This window comes from Poromitra crassiceps (assembly GCF_964638095.1).
Source record: "Poromitra crassiceps genome assembly, chromosome: 7".
Classification (NCBI taxonomy): Eukaryota; Metazoa; Chordata; class Actinopteri; order Beryciformes; family Melamphaidae; genus Poromitra; species Poromitra crassiceps.
The window spans coordinates 27,037,517-27,055,058 of record NC_139628.1 but is presented as its reverse complement, the minus strand read 5'-3'; the positions used below and the strand labels follow the sequence as shown (position 1 = coordinate 27,055,058).

Sequence of the window (17,542 nt, the reverse complement as noted above, 5' to 3'; positions counted from 1 at the left end):
ACTGAGTGGGGGAGGAGCCATGCCATGAATAATTTTGTAAACGAGACATATGTTTGCATGTTTGATCAGGTTTTCCCAGCTCAAAAGGTTGTGTTTCTCAAAAGCCCTTTTCCCACATGCGCTTTGTACCGCAAAATGACCGGAACGTGGTCAAATGCCTGCATGTGGGAAAGGCGCCGTGCCGGTATAAGCGCGACCCCGTCGTCGCGGCCATTTCACCAGTTTTGAGCTAGTCAGAAGAGCGGTATGCCGCGATAGACAGACAGGTGAGAAAGGGGTCCAGTCATTTTCCGCTATCAGTTGGCTGTGACTTCGCGGACCAGGTTGCACACAGACACAGTAGACAGTCCAACACCAAATACACAGCTGATTGATTGTTCGATATTCCCCTGGTGTTGCGTACCACCAAAGGACTATTGCCAGTCGCAAACGCGCTTCCAGTGGTTTTCGCCACCGGGTGATCTTGCGTGCGGGTCGGACCAGACTCAGCACGTAGTACCGGGACATGCGAAAATGACGCTTCCATTCCACGTCGTCAAAATTGTTCAGAGCATCTTCCCAAAATAAATTCCCTCCTGGTCTCTCTCGCTTCCAGACGGCTCTAGTCTCACGCAGCAGCGCAGAGGTACATAACACTGCCATGATCTGTCCCCGGTTTAGTCTATCTTCATATAGGGTATAAGACTGCGAACATGAATCTGTTTCTGTTCGCACTTATATCCCTTTCCATTTTCGCCTTAATTTGTCTGCGTCGCTGTCTACGTTTGAGGAAAAAGCGCGTCAGCAATATTATCAAAAGAGTGGACGCCGGCTCCATGTGTGTTTGTTGTTTTTTCCTGACTGGCCTCAGTGGCCTGCAGCACAGACCCCAGGCCACTCTCCTCCGCCCCCCGCCCGCTCCGCCGCACCCCACCCACTCCGCCGCACCCCACCCCACCCGCCAACATACCGGCTATTTGACGACTAGATTCTCACTTGCGAACGCTGAGGTGTGAAGGGAAATTCAGGGAAATGTCCGATATTGACTTACAGGTAATTTTCCGGTACGCATGTGGGAAAAGGGCTTAATATGCTGCAGTGATGAAAGCGGATTGGTTTCTTGTCAAGGGTTTTCATGGTTTGTTTGTATAGTGTTTCTACAGGTCTCAAGGTAGAACTACTTACCTGTGACCAGCTTGTTAGACAGCAGGTTATGTGTGATATGATCATGGCATTCATGTACAGTCTAACAGCCTCAGTTGACATGCAGTTCCTTATGAAATGAAAGTTTGCTAGGCTTAGTGTGTCCACTAAGCTTCTTTCTCTGACAGTTAACAACACTCACCAGAAATATTAGTAAGTGTCTAGCCAATCTGCTTCCACAATTGAGCCTTTCTGTCTCTGTTGTGATAGTTTCTCCATATCGTTGGTTCCCAAACTGTGGTCCACAGACCATGCCACAGGGCTCCGCCTGGTGGTCCGCCAGAGATTTTTTTTATTTTTTATTTTTTATTTTTTTACAGACAACAGTTTTTACATAATACATATTAACCCTGAGGAGTAGCCGGATTGGGCTGATTTTTGGAAATATCGCATTATTTCATCGTCATAGACTCTAAGCTGACCTTTGAGAAGAACTGTGAGGCAGTGTGCAAAAAGGGTCATCAACGTCTCTATTGCCTGAGAAAACTGTCCCGTCTTTACATAGACAAAACCATGCTGACCCTCTTTTACCGGGCCTATGTTGAATCGATCCTGTCTTGTGTCATGGTTTGGTAACCTGTCACGGAAAAACAGAAACGCTCTGAACCAAATTGTGAAGTGGGCTAGTAAGCTTATAGGTGAGCCTCAACTCAACCTGTCAGCTATCTACTGCTCACAGCTGCAGTGTAAGGCCAGCTCTATTCTACAACACCGTTCCCATCCCTTACACAGTGAATTCCAGCTCCTTCGCTCTGGCCGGCGGTTTGCGGTCCCTCGCTGTAGGACCAAACGCTACAAAAGCACTTTTGTACCTGCTGCCATTGCACTGCTAAACAAAGCTGTTACGGGATGATTTCTTTGTTTTATTTCTCATTCTTACTCCTCACATACATGACACTCTGAGCGTCTCATGAGTAGCTACGTGTGTGTGTGTGTGTGTGTGTGTGTGTGTGTGTGCACATGAGTGTGCGCGCACAAGCGTGTGCAGAAGCACTTTAGTCTTTCAGCACTCTAGTGTCCTGTCACAAAGCACTTTATCGTGGTTTTACTTTGATCTTACTGTATTTTAATGTGCTCTATTGTAATGATGCTTGTTTGATGTCTTGTGATTTCATATGTTTTGTTTTTATCTTCTGGACAGCTGAACTTCCCATCTGCATAACTATTTTACCCTCGGGTACTAATAAAGAAACCTTGACCTTGACCTTAACCTATTTGGGAAATATCACAATTTTGGACATTTATTCATTTATTATAGGCTGCAGCAGGCTCAGTTTAAAGCCAGAGTGAAGTTTCTGGTATCATGAAACTACCGTAGAAGACCTAAGGAATCGATTTGTGCCAACCCTGGCTGTCATGCTAGCTTGTCAGGAAGGTAGCTATTATAACACTCCAAAGTTAGACAAAATTTTGGTGAGGGAAAAAATATTTTCAAAGGAGTCCTCTTTTTCACAACATGGTTAAATCAGCAAGTTTTATTTTATGTGGGATGGGGGTGAGGGGGGGGGGTGGTACAGTATATGCAGTGGAAGTGGTCTCTGGGAAATTTGGTTTGGTACGTAGTGGTACTTGGACGGAAAAGTTTGGGAACCCCTGCTCCGTATGAATAGTTGCCTGAAAAGGAGCGCCCGACACCAGCGCCTTTCTGAAAAGTTGAGATATTTTCAGCTGGAAACGCTGGGAGCCGGCGCACAATCAAAAGCCGGAGCCCTCTGAAAAAAGACGCTGGTCGCAGCACACTTTCTCTAGACGGCCTTATGCGCCCGCGTATGCTCTCTCCTCATTGGAAACAACTGAAAAAAAGACGCTGGTCGCAGCACACTTTCTCTAGACGGCCTTATGCGCCCGCGTATGCTCTCTCCTCATTGGAAACAACTGAAAAAAAGACGCTGGTCGCAGCACACTTTCTCTAGACGGCCTTATGCGCCCGCGTATGCTCTCTCCTCATTGGAAACAACTGAAAAAAAGACACCGGTGCTTCGGAAAAGAAGCTTAGTGGACACACAGCCTAATAATGTAATATGGGTTTTGTCTTTCTTTCTCTACATTTTGCAGCTCCTCGACAAGTTGAGACGTATTAAGTGCAGCAGCATATGGATAACTAACTTGCCGCCGTACTACGACAACTGCTACACGGAGAAAAACATCCGTGACCTGCTTAAGCCTTTATTTGGAGGAACTCGTCGATCAAGCTTCTTTGTTGTGCCTCAAGAGCGCATGGTAGGGACCAGTTTGGTTTATTCATCCCATGTTCTGATGCTCCCCCCCACCATGGTGATGAAATCGGGGCGGGCAGCGGTACTATGGATCTTTCTTGCTTTCTTCCGTTTCCATTGAAAGATGCATCTGATTTGATCTGTCTGCAGTGATAAGTCTGGTGGTGTGTGTGATGCAGTGATAAGTCTGGTGGTGTGTGTGATGCAGTGATGAGTCTGGTGGTGTGTGTGATGCAGTGATAAGTCTGGTGGTGTGTGTGATGCAGTGATAAGTCTGGTGGTGTGTGTGATGCAGTGATAAGTCTGGTGGTGTGTGTGATGCAGTGATAAGTCTGGTGGTGTGTGTGATGCAGTGATAAGTCTGGTGGTGTGTGTGATGCAGTGATGAGTCTGGTGGTGTGTGTGATGCAGTGATGAGTCTGGTGGTGTGTGTGATGCAGTGATAAGTCTGGTGGTGTGTGTGATGCAGTGATAAGTCTGGTGGTGTGTGTGATGCAGTGATAAGTCTGGTGGTGTGTGTGATGCAGTGATAAGTCTGGTGGTGTGTGTGATGCAGTGATGAGTCTGGTGGTGTGTGTGATGCAGTGATAAGTCTGGTGGTGTGTGTGATGCAGTGATAAGTCTGGTGGTGTGTGTGATGCAGTGATGAGTCTGGTGGTGTGTGTGATGCAGTGATAAGTCTGGTGGTGTGTGTGATGCAGTGATGAGTCTGGTGGTGTGTGTGATGCAGTGATAAGTCTGGTGGTGTGTGTGATGCAGTGATAAGTCTGGTGGTGTGTGTGATGTGGCAGTGATAAGTCTGGTGGTGTGTGTGATGCAGTGATAAGTCTGGTGGTGTGTGTGATGCAGTGATGAGTCTGGTGGTGTGTGTGATGCAGTGATAAGTCTGGTGGTGTGTGTGATGCAGTGATGAGTCTGGTGGTGTGTGTGATGTGGCAGTGATGAGTCTGGTGGTGTGTGTGATGCAGTGATAAGTCTGGTGGTGTGTGTGATGCAGTGATAAGTCTGGTGGTGTGTGTGATGCAGTGATGAGTCTGGTGGTGTGTGTGATGCAGTGATAAGTCTGGTGGTGTGTGTGATGTGGCAGTGATAAGTCTGGTGGTGTGTGTGATGCAGTGATAAGTCTGGTGGTGTGTGTGATGTGGCAGTGATGAGTCTGGTGGTGTGTGTGATGCAGTGATGAGTCTGGTGGTGTGTGTGATGCAGTGATGAGTCTGGTGGTGTGTGTGATGCAGTGATAAGTCTGGTGGTGTGTGTGATGCAGTGATAAGTCTGGTGGTGTGTGTGATGCAGTGATAAGTCTGGTGGTGTGTGTGATGCAGTGATAAGTCTGGTGGTGTGTGTGATGCAGTGATAAGTCTGGTGGTGTGTGTGATGTGGCTGCTTTTCCTTCTAGGCCTTTGTCAAGATGCCCTCGCCTGCGAAGGTGTCACAGTTGCTGGTGAATTTGAAAAAGAGTAAGAAGAATAAGAAAAAGCCTCTGCTGTTCAAAGGCTCGACACTCATCATACACGTATTGACCATAGACATCGATATAACAGTGGTAAGGACACACATACACACTGCCATACGCATTCATGACTTGCATTCAAGTCAGACTCGAGTCTCAGTTTTACTTTTTTAAGACTTGGCTTGATGCACGAAGAGAAGACCTGAGACTTGACTTGACTTGCCTTCTGGTGACTTGGGACAATGACTTCGACTTGTACTTTGATGACTTGAAATGTTTTCTAAAGTCTTGACTTGAGATCTCGTGTTTGTGTAAATGACTTGGATTGAAATTCATGAGATTTCCTCCAGCAGACGACTGAATTTGTACTGTATTGAATGATTTAATTTATTGAAGTTGAAACTGATTATAGAAACAAACTCACGATGCTGTTACCAAGTTTTTTTTTTATCATATTAAAACCTTTTGAAAAGTTACTTTACTTACTTTGCTTTAAGATATTAAATTGATACTGGACTCTTGATATGTTTTGACTTGACTTGCTGTTCTACATTTAGACTTGGGACTTGACATTAATGACATGGACTTGACTTGGCCATCTATATTTACATGTCCATTTAGACTTTAGACTTGGGACTTGACATTAATGACATGGACTTGACTTGGCCATCTATATTTACATGTCCATTTAGACTTTAGACTTGAGAGTGCCACAGCGCTTCAGTAAAATTGTCTGGAGCCTGTGCCAGATTCACTTCCATTCAGTTGAAAACAGCTATAGAATTTTTTCTATTAGGGCTATATGGACAGGGCTGGACTCTAATGAAACATTGGACACTCCTGCTTCTTTCAAAGAATAAATTTTGTTTCTAGACAGTTCCATTATGAAATGACAGCCTCTGAAAGAAGAGCACTTTCAAGGGTTTTCTGCTGTCTTTTTTTACTTTTCAAGATAAAGTCACTTTTATGAATACTTTTTGCACTCTAATTTCAAGCACATTCACTGACTCTAGCCAACACCTTCTGACGTAGCGACATGGTGTAGCCCCGTGCAGCCTGCGTGCCCCACCCCCCTCTCCCCCCCTCTGCCCCCTCTGAGCTGCAAACTCCTCCCCACACGCACACAGTCTATTTTTCGCAGCCTCCGTTTTAGCGGATCCCAGCGCAACAAGGAAATGCCAAACGGGACTGAAGGAAAAGGCCTGGCTGTACGGCGTCGGGTGCTGCCCCCCTGGCAGGGAATCATGTGGATAAACTATATGCAGACAGACAGACAGACAGAGGAGCTCAGTTGTGGGCGCGGATCGCAGCCAACCTGCAGACAGAGCGATCCACATGGCCCTGGCTGCAGCACGCATCGGTGTCTCTTTTGATCACGGCTTTCAACTGCACAAAGTAAAGGATCTGAGCGCCAAGGTTTTAGGGTGGCGCAGCTCCCGTGTAGATTTTTAATGTGGCGCCGTGTGATCCCTTGAAGGGATTCATGCTCACTGGCTGGGTACGACCTTAAACAGCATAATTATGGAATAATATGAATTATGATTTTAGGACGTCCACAGACGTCCTTGGCACTTCTCGTTACTTTTTTTTAGGACGTCCACAGACGTCCTTGGCACTCAATGTGTTAATGACATGGACTTGACTTGGCCATCTATATTTACATGTCCATTTAGACTTGAGACTTGACATTAATGACATGGACTTGACTTGGCCATCTACATTTACATGTCCATTTAGACTTGAGACTTGACATTAATGACATGGACTTGACTTGGCCATCTACATTTACATGTCCATTTAGACTTGAGACTTGACATTAATGACATGGACTTGACTTGGCCATCTACATTTACATGTCCATTTAGACTTGAGACTTGACATTAATGACAGGGACTTGACTTGCCAATCTACATTTACATGTCCATTTAGACTTTAGACTTGAGACTTGACATTAATGACATGGACTTGACTTGGCCATCTACATTTACATGTCCATTTAGACTTGAGACTTGACATTAATCACATGGACTTGACTTGGCCATCTACATTTACATGTCCATTTAGACTTGAGACTTGACATTAATGACATGGACTTGACTTGGCCATCTACATTTACATGTCCATTTAGACTTGAGACTTGGCATTAACAAGATGGACTTGACTTGCCAATCTACATTTAGCATCTCCATTTAGACTTGAGACTTGACATTAATGCCAGGGACTTGACTTGGCCATCTACATTTACATCTCCATTTAGACTTGAGACTTGACATTAATGACATGGACTTGACTTGGCCATCTACATTTACATCTCAATTTAGACTTGATACTTGACATGAATGACAGGGACTTGACTTGGCCATCTACATTTACATGTCCATTTAGACTTGAGACTTGGCATTAACAAGATGGACTTGACTTGCCAATCTACATTTAGCATCTCCATTTAGACTTGAGACTTGACATTAATGCCAGGGACTTGACTTGGCCATCTACATTTACATCTCCATTTAGACTTGAGACTTGACATTAATGACATGGACTTGACTTGGCCATCTACATTTACATCTCAATTTAGACTTGATACTTGACATTAATGACATGGACTTGACTTGGCCATCTACATTTACATCTCCATTTAGACTTGAGACTTGACATTAATGACATGGACTTGACTTGGCCATCTACATTTACATGTCCATTTAGACTTGGGACTTGACATTAACACATTGAGTGCCAGCGACGCCATATGGCGTCATTAGAAATTTACCGTAGAGTGCCAGCGACGCCAAATGGCGTCAGTAACTCAAAATTGTTTTTTTGACGGGGGGGTGTCGATCTAAGCTTCTTACGTCGCCTCTAACAATATTGTAGCTATTGGAGGTCGATAACCTATTTTACAAACCCATTAGGTGGCGACAGCACTCTCCTGATCAGAGAAAAAGGAGCCAAACACACAGAAATAGTCACTGGGGAAAAGGAGGAAATCGCATCGCATCCGTCCGTATGCATCGACGTGCAGAAGCACAACGAGCACAACGCCAGCTGTGCCCAGAGCAGCAGCATCCGCTGTCACAACTCGCACCTCCGTGTACGCTGCAACAGCACATTCGCATAATCAGCCTTATTATTCCGAACTGGAAGCATGCGAGCCCGTGACAAACACACGCGGAACCAAAAAGCTGGGTGTCGCGCACCATTCACTGTGTGTGCGCAGCAAACTCAGCAGAGACTGAGAGCCAACAGACACACCCAGGAGGCGTGTGCAGTTGAGGGGGGGGGGGGGGGGGGGGCACGCAGAGCAGGCAGAGCAGCATACACTTCACCCAGACAGACCCAGACATCAGAAAATTAGCTTCAGAGTCAGTGATGTGCTTGAAATGTTTAATTTCACAAAAGGCTCATTATCTCAGCTCGTAGAAAAAAAGGGATGTTTTTGCTTCAATCAAGCTATCTTCTCCGGCTCATAACTAAAGAACGGAAAATGGGATCAATAAACTTTTTTTTGCAGGTGATAGAAGAGAGTCTCATCGTTATTTGTGCGTGTTCAGTGTTTACATAGCACAGCAAGCAACCTTTTGCCCAAGGGCCGTGGCACTCAAAGTGTTAATGACATGGACTTGACTTGGCCATCTACATTTACATCTCCATTTAGACTTGAGACTTGACATTAACAAGATGGACTTGACTTGCCAATCTACATTTACATGTCCATTTAGACTTGAGACTTGACATTAACAACATGGACTTGGCTTGCCAATCTACATTTACATCTCCATTTAGACTTGGGACTTGACATTAACAACATGGACTTGGCTTGCCAAGCTACATTTACATCTCCATTTAGACTTGGGACTTGACATTAATGACATGGACTTGACTTGGCCATCTACATTTACATGTCCATTTAGACTTGAGACTTGACGTTAACAAGATGGACTTGACTTGGCCATCTACATTTAGCATCTCCATTTAGACTTGAGACTTGACATTAATGCCAGGGACTTGACTTGCCAATCTACATTTACATCTCCATTTAGACTTGAGACTTGACACTAATGACATGGACTTGACTTGCCAATCTACATTTACATGTCCATTTAGACTTGGGACTTGACATTAATGACATGGACTTGACTTGGCCATCTACATTTACATCTAAGCAAAAAAGCAAAAAACTTTGAGATGTCCACAGTCACCATAACCCACAGCTGAGGTGAAGTTCTGAAGGCTCCAGAGTGCAGTGCAAGCCTCGGAGTAGGTGGATAGGCCCCCAGCATGCAGAGATTGCAGAGTTTCCAAATGTAGATCAGCACTCGGTAATCTTCGCAGAAAACGGAAAATAGCACTAAAATTCAGTTTGAGTTACAAACATTAGAGTCTTAGACAAAGACAATAGACCCTTTTTGTAAACTGCGATTGAGAAAAATGAATGGGGAAATACTCTTCTGGAAACAGGGAGGTGACGTCATGATGCCACGTGACAGTTGAATGCTCTATTGAATGTTTATTGAAGGAATATTCCTCTCAACACTGTCTGCTCTGTGTCTGTTTCAGGTTGGCTTTTATAGATTTCTGATGACCCTGAGCGGTGCCGTAAGTAACATATGCACACACACACACACACACACACACACACACACACACACACACACACACATTAATCCCCTCTCCATAGTTTAAAGCAGTGGTTCCCAACCTTGGGGTCGCCACCCTAATTGGGGTCGCCTGTAAATTTATTTATTTATTTTTAAGCGTTGCAGCTGCTTCTTTGTGTGACTTTGTCCGTATGCACCTGTAGGTCAGCAGTTGACCTGGGCGAACCCATCTCGTCTAAAAACTCTTCCCGACTCGTCCCCAGCCACAGCAGTCTTGCTAGTCACAAGCACAAGCTTACGTAGCTAGCTAATGCTAGTCAGCTTCTCCGCGTCGGCCGACTTTCTACTTGTCGTTTTAACATAAGTTTGTTAAAACGAAGGGTAGACAAAGTCGGCCGACTTTGGCTGCTTAGTAGTTAGTAGTCAATCTCTGCTTTGGCCACAGCTGTGTCTGTTTCTGTTGTGCATGACTGACAACAGCGTTAGCCAATCAGCGCCTGTGATTGGATTTTCAACCGGAGGAATATTGTTTGCTCACGGCGATTCCAGACGGAGAAGAGCCAGTCCACGACTGTGGAGTGGGCATGGCTTCGAAGGTCTGGAGCCAGGCTAGGTAGGACCATTTTCCACGTTGAAAATGATTAGCCATGTTGTTGAGGGACTCCCGAACATTGCCTAAAGTGCCATAAGGCACAATGGCCAGCGCAGTGGCACAATGGCCACTGCGCTGTGGGCTTCAAGGTATTTGTGCTTGTCTGTGTCTGGACAGACATGGATGGAGACTGGAACTTGACTTGTTGGCAGAGGCATACAACCACGAGGTGGTTAGTTTTAGTTATCACATACATTAGCAGCATAGAACTCCATCAAGCCAGCCAGTAAAAACGCTGCTGTATACCGTTACTGACTGTGTATACAGGACAAAAGTCCATACATCCATACTGATCTCCACTCCACAGCCCGCATCGCGCATGTGCATACCGCTATTTGATGCAATTCTATAGATTCAATTTCAATTTCCTCTTCATTTATTTTCAGCTTGCATATGGGTGAGTGTGCTTGCTGTCTGGGAGAAATTGATTGAGTTTACATGGTTCTCATCAGTTTACAATACTGTGTATTTACCGTAGTTTAAAATGCCATTTAATAATCATTAATATCTCAAATATGTATCTCTTAGAAAAATAATCTCTAACACTCTTCCTCAATGAGTTGTACATTTTGTTGTATGATAATGTCTACGTACTATAGTGTAAAAACTGGAGATGTGAATCAAAATATGTCCGGAAGAAGAAGTGAGATAGTAAGAGTGTGCTGTCCTTGCAGCAAGCACACTAATAATACTATACAAGGACAAAGAAATAGTAATTATTTTAACTAGAAATCTATTTCTTGGGTGGAGACTCTGGAGATGATGCGCCATGGGCACAGTTATGGAAATGTTTGTGAAGGCCAAACATGTAAAATATCGCTTTAGCTTTAGTGTTTGAAAAGTGTTTTGGCAAATTTTAGAGGTGATCGGAGCAACGGTGTGCCTTGAAACTCTGGACAAACAGACAGCTCTCCAACTATAGTAGTAAGATAACAGGGAGACGAGGGGAAATAAGGGCAGCAGCTTGCAAAGACTTCTAGCAGGTTTCACCATAAAAACTGGAAACCCCAATTTTTAAAACTAATTTTCATTCAGTTGATTTGTCTTCGTGTTTACTTCCTGGTGTCGGTGGGACCCGTCTTCCTATCTCCTCCTCCAGTCTGAGGCTGAGATGAAGTACACGCAAGTGGTGGCTGTCTGGAACGTTTCGTCGGGCGAAGCCGAGCACCTCAGGGCGGCACTGTCAAAGATAGGAGGCGTCAAGAACTACCTGCCTCTACTGAGCCAGGTACACACACACACACACACACACACACACACACACACACACACACACACACATACACACATACACTTTAGTCTCATGGCAAAATCCCATTATACAATCAAATTAATATCCATCCCATTGAATTGAATGGTAATGTTAGGTAGGATCTCAAACAAAACTAATATTCCTACCATACCTAATTTTGTCAGTGTTTTAAATAAAATGTACTTGTTGTCATCAATCTCAAAATCACCATATCCTCACAATATGATCCCACTGACAGATGATAAACGATAATTAAATTAATTTATCGCCCATTCTAGACTTTGTCAGTAGGAGCACGAGAGTTCACCTGAGCCGTTTTCACACATGCGTACCAGAAAATTACCTGTAAGTCAATATCGGACATTTCCCGGAATTTCCCTTCACACCTGAGGCAGAGATGGGCGAAAATACATCATAAAGTATTTTGATACAAATTACAAATACTTGCTCAAAAAATGTATCACAATACAAATACAAAATCCCTGTCTGAAAATGTATTTGAGATACAAATACGTATTTTGTATTTTGAAAATACATGAAAATACATTTTATAAAAACTTATAAAGAGCTGCAACGATTAGTCAATTCATAGATGAATTGCCAAATATTAAATTAATTGCCTATTTTGATGATCTATTAATCATTTAGAGACATTTCTTCTGTCCTAATTCTCTGATTTCAGCTATTCAAAAGTGAAATTTTCTGGTTTCCTTAGACAGTAAATCCTCTCTTTAGTCCTCTGTCACAGTGGGCCCTATTCTCCCACAGGCCTTCGGCACTAATACGGGCCTTAAACGCAAAAAAACGTGCCTTGCGCCTGTTTCGGGAAGATAGCAATATGGCTTTACGCTGCCAAATGCGCTTTAGGCCGAATGGGCGTGGCGCAGTCCCAGAATGGGCCAGAATAGGCGTGTCGGCGCTAAATACCGGCCTACTGATATCTTCCGACCTGGCGTAAATTTAGCGCTTTGCGCTTTTGAAAACCAGGCCTATTCAGTGCGCCTGTTGCGCGGAGCACTCCTCTGGCTCCCCTCTGTCACCCTTCTCTGTGTCACTCCCTCTCTCTTGCTCATATCAGTCTGACAGGCACAATACGACTCTCTCTCTCTGACTCCCTCGCTCAGAGTCCCATAGAAAAAATAAGCTGTAAGTTCACTGCAATGTGAATGTCCCAACATGCATTGTGCTTCTCCATTTCGCTACTAAATAGCAACCAAATGAGCCGAAAACCTATATTAAGGGAGGATCTAAATAATGTGTAATGGTAACACAACCTCCAATTGTAGAACATTTCAATATTGGACCAAATAAAACATCGAAATGAAAACACCACCCTATGTGAAACATATATGTCCTACTGGGGCTATAAATATCCCTTGTCGATTTAACGTGATTTAGATAAGTGACAGCGGAACGCGCTTCGGAAGCTTCTACTGTCATCTGCTATACTGTGATGTCCGCTCCAATAACTTGGCCCTACTTCACATTTAGTTTTACAATAAAAACACATTTATGCAATGACTTTACATAATGTAGGCTATATTTATGTGCATCATCCTTCCTGCAGCAGGCGAGAGAAAATGATATCTTTCTGGACAAACTTTCACCAATCTAATAGGCTATATTTTTCTAGCTGATGCATTTAGAACATTATTTTCACTTTGATCTTGCTATAGTGTAGCGTATTTACATGCTTGCAGTATTTAAACTGCAGTTAGATTGGTTTGAGAAGCATAATAATATGGAATAATAGCCTATAATGGAGCAGACAGACTGGATGAAGGGAGGGGGGGGGGGGGGCAGAGCGCTTGGCTTTCGTCTGGTTTTGCGGGACCAGTGGAATTGGAGCTAAAAAGGCAAGCATGCGATTCGTTTATTGCACTTATCCAATGAACTGAAGGTGCATAATTTTACGCCTAAAAGGCGTGGTTGTAATGGTTGAGGCTGCGTCTAGCGCCAAGACCAAGATATCAAGTGCGCTGGTCCACGCCCACTGCGCCAGGCGCTCGGAGTAGAAACTAGGCCGATGCAACGATAGGGGCCATAATGTGTACTCCCTAACACACTGCAGTTCTTCCATTTTAGTTTTAGTTGTTTTTCAGTAGAACTAATTTCTCCTTCAGCTCAGCTGTTAATCACCTTCTGTGAGGGCTTTTGACTTAAAGGCAGCATTTCTGCATGTTAACCTCAAGTTTTGGAACTTTGACTATGTTTAGCCATAGATATCTGACATCATAACACAATATATAAATAACTGAAATAGGTAAAAGGCATAGTAGGTCCCCTTTAAACAACTTCACATTCACCACCATGTCAGTAACTTGTCGTCACAGTATTTATTTAACGTGCAAACATATTTATACAACTAGAAAAGGTTACATTTCAGGAATTGAATGCCCTGATGCACATCCTGTCTAAGGTTGTGAAATTGTGAATCGGTGAGAGGAACGATGAGAAACTGCATCTCAAACAAAAAAGGCCTTCCATGAAATTGGACTCTTGTTCAAATCCTTACATCCTTAAAATGACTTCCCCTCCTTCTGCTTCATAAACCAAATCCAAAACAACCTGGCTATCTAGAACATAATTACTAAAGAACAATCACTCACTGAATACAACTTTCCACTATCAGCAGTGGTAACACCATTCTAGTGTCAAAATCTGCACAGCCATCATTATGCACAGTGAAGCTCAGACATCCTTGTAGCAACAGAAAGACATTTTTGATTTTCATTAGGGGACTTTGGTGTTCAGTTATAGTTTTTCAGTATAACTAATTTCTCCATCTATTCAAATCAGGTTTATGACAGTTAGTTGTTTTTCAGTACAACTAATTTCTCCTATTCAAATCAGGTTTCAGTTTAGTTCAGTTAGGTTTTTTTTCAGTACAACTTATTTCTCAATCTATTCATATCAGGTTTTAGTATAGTTCAGTTGTTTTTTTTCCAGTACAACTTATTTCTTCAGCTATTCACATCAGGTTTCAGTTTAGTCAATCTATTCTGAATCATATCAGCTTTCAGTTTAGTTCAGTTAGTTGTTTTTCAGTACAACTTATTTCTCTATCTATTCTCAATCATATCAGGTTTCAGTTTAGTTCAGTTAGTTGTTTTTAGTACAACTAATTTCTCCATCTTTTCACATCAGGTTTCAGTTCAGTTAGTTGTTTTTCAATACACCTTATTTCTCCATCTTTTCATATCAGGTTTCAGTTTAGTTCACTTAGTTGTTTTTAGTACAACTAATTTCTCCATCTTTTCACATCGGGTTTCAGTCCAGTTAGTTGTTTTTCAATACACCTTATTTCTCCATCTTTTCATATCAGGTTTCAGTTCAGTTTAGTTCACTTAGTTGTTTTTAGTACAACTAATTTCTCCTATTCAAATCAGGTTTCAGTTCAGTCCAGTTAGTTGTTTTTTAGTACAAGTAATTTCTCTGTTTATTCATATCAGGTTTCAGTTTAGTTCACTTAGTTGTTTTTAGTACAACTAATTTCTCCATCTTTTCACATCAGGTTTCAGTTCAGTTAGTTGTTTTTCAATACACCTTATTTCTCCATCTTTTCATATCAGGTTTCAGTTCAGTTTAGTTCACTTAGTTGTTTTTAGTACAACTAATTTCTCCTATTCAAATCAGGTTTCAGTTCAGTCCAGTTAGTTGTTTTTTAGTACAAGTAATTTCTCTGTTTATTCATATCAGGTTTCAGTTTAGTTCACTTACGGTAGTTGTTTTTAGTACAACTAATTTCTCCATCTTTAGTTTAAACCTGTGTCAATGTTTACATGTGTCAATTTGAGAATAAAAAGAAAAATGTATTTTATGTATTTGAAATACGTACACAAAATACAAGATCTGAAAGTATCTTGATACAAATTACATCTCATTTTTCTCTGCCCAGCCAAATACAAATTACAAAATACAAAAAAGTAGTTGGAATACGTATTTCAAATACAAGTATTTCAAATACTGCCCATCTCTGCGCTGAGCGCTGCATGTGTGAATATAGTCCGTCAAATAGCCTGTATGTTGGGGGGCGGGGGGAGGGGGGAGCTTATTTTGGGGGTCGGCAAAACTCTGATGGTGAAATAAGTTTGCTTGTCACACAATAAATCACACTCATTTGACTTAAGAGGGCATGTAAGTTGTATCCTTCACATTCGCTAACCAGTCTTTGAACTGAAATCTTTGAAGAAGTTGGGATCCGTGTCTGAGAGAAATCGCCTGGCTGGTTCGATGTTTATCCGTTCACCTGCGTCGCGTTGAAGCACTTTTTACAGACTGGCTTTGTTTGATGTGTCCGGGCTTGCCTTCGCTGTCGGCAACGTAAGCAAAATACTTCCACATTTCGCTTCACGCTTCATGCTTCATTCCACATTTCGCTTCATGTTCTTACAAGCGTTGGGCGGCTTGCAAGACTCGAACAAGCCTTTGCCATTTTCGGTGTCTGTGTCCCTGTCGGGCTGGACTGAAGGACTGGCCAGAGTGCGAGCAGAGAGAGGGGGGGGGGGAGCACGCCCACACATGAAGCAGCCATACGTACCGCTCTCATGACAACCTAGAAACTTATTTTGGGGGTCGGCAAAACTCCGATGGTGAAATAAGTTTGCTTGTCACACAATAAATCACACTCGTTTGACTTAAGAGCAGCGTCAAGCCAGCGTAATAAACACAGCCGATTTCCCCCCTCCCCTCTCTGCTCGAGAGGCCAGTCCTTCAGTCCTCCGCACTTCGCAGCAGCCAGACACAGCGAGAATGGCAGCGGCTTGCAAGCCGCCCAACGCTTGTATGTATGTAGAGAAAGCAAATGCACGAAGCGAAATGTGGAAGTAGTTTGCTTTGATGTGCGCGAATGATTAGATGATGCACGCTGGAAGTGAACGTTAAGCAACGTGTGTACACCTCGCCCATGAGAGAAGGACCGGCAAATGACTGGACCCGTTTCATACTTGTGTCCCTTATCGCGGCATACCGCTCTTCTGACTGGCTCGAAACTGGTGAAATGTCCGCCATGACGGGGTCGCGCTTATACCGGAAAACAATTTTCACACATGAAGGCATTCGACCGCTTTCCGGTCATTTAGCGGTAAAAAGCGCATGTGTGAAAACGGCTCTGGAGTTAACCTGGAGGGGTAGGGTTAAGCCCCAAACGCACAGCGAGTGTCTGACGCTAGCGTTTGAAAGCCCACCCATTGTTTTAAACGGCCGAACACCCACCAAGAGCCTTCTGACGTGCGTCAAACTGATTCTACGGTTATAATCCGCAGTTCATGTTTAGAAGAGGCTTATGACAGGGGCTCAAAACTACGGTACAACAACTTTTTTTTAATCTGTAAATTGTGCCTGATTACATATAAATTAGTGGCCTTTTCCCCCAAATAGTGATGGTTCTGTCATTTCCTGTGCGTTTCGGGCTTTAGGCAGTTGTGAAAAATCATCTGGGTGAATACAGTCTTAATACAGACTAAATTCTATGAACGGTTTATTTCGCTGTCCATTCTATCACTGAGTGTGTTTTTCTTTTTTTCCTTTGTTGATCAACCAATCACAGCTTCTAAAATAATGAGTCATACCTAGCAACGGGGTCAACCACACCTCACTAAGATCAAAGTTTCTGTCATTTACTTCCTCAGAGTTGCTCTGAGAACTTTCCTAAATCACTCCTAAGCTAAGACTCCTGGCTAGAAGTTTTTAGGCTAAGTTAGGAGCTCTCTGAGAGGATTCTCAGAATGTTTGTGCATACGGCCCCAGGTTTTTACCAACCAAGCTCAATTGTTCCATCTGGCGTCCTGACAGTCACACTTTCTCACTGTACACATCATGGTCATGAACAGATAACTGAAACCATGTATCTCACATCTTCAATGGTTGCCATGCATACAAAGGGCTTGACATTATGTATGCATGACATAATAGTGGATCTGATAGCAAAAATAATAATAATAATAATAATTAATTATTTTATTAATTAATAATTAATTAAACATTATATTGTGAAGCTGAGCAAGTTCAGTCTGTGTAGTGACAATTGAGACGTGTTCTCTAATATTCCAGCTAACACTCCTGATGTTGTCGTTGTCAGTGAGAATCATAGAGAGGTGTTTGTTCTAGAGGTTGGCTGCACCTTTGACCACAGCCTAGAGGAGGCCTTTCTGGGACACGTACATAAGCTGGTTGTGAGAGGCCTTCAGATGG

The 17,542-nt window shown here is 43.1% G+C and overlaps 1 protein-coding gene across 1 annotated transcript in view; it reads left to right on the top strand.

The window, feature by feature from the left end:
- The window catches only part of LOC310779504 (uncharacterized protein), a gene marked incomplete at both ends in the record, with an annotated part of 28,587 nt that overhangs the window by 7,685 nt on the left and 3,360 nt on the right, over window positions 1-17,542 (top strand). The window contains 4 exons of the mRNA XM_083640035.1: window positions 3,238-3,402; window positions 4,795-4,941; window positions 9,406-9,444; window positions 11,198-11,326. Coding sequence (XP_083496161.1) covers window positions 3,238-3,402; window positions 4,795-4,941; window positions 9,406-9,444; window positions 11,198-11,326 — 480 coding nt within the window. The remainder of the gene's footprint in view (window positions 1-3,237; window positions 3,403-4,794; window positions 4,942-9,405; window positions 9,445-11,197; window positions 11,327-17,542) is intronic.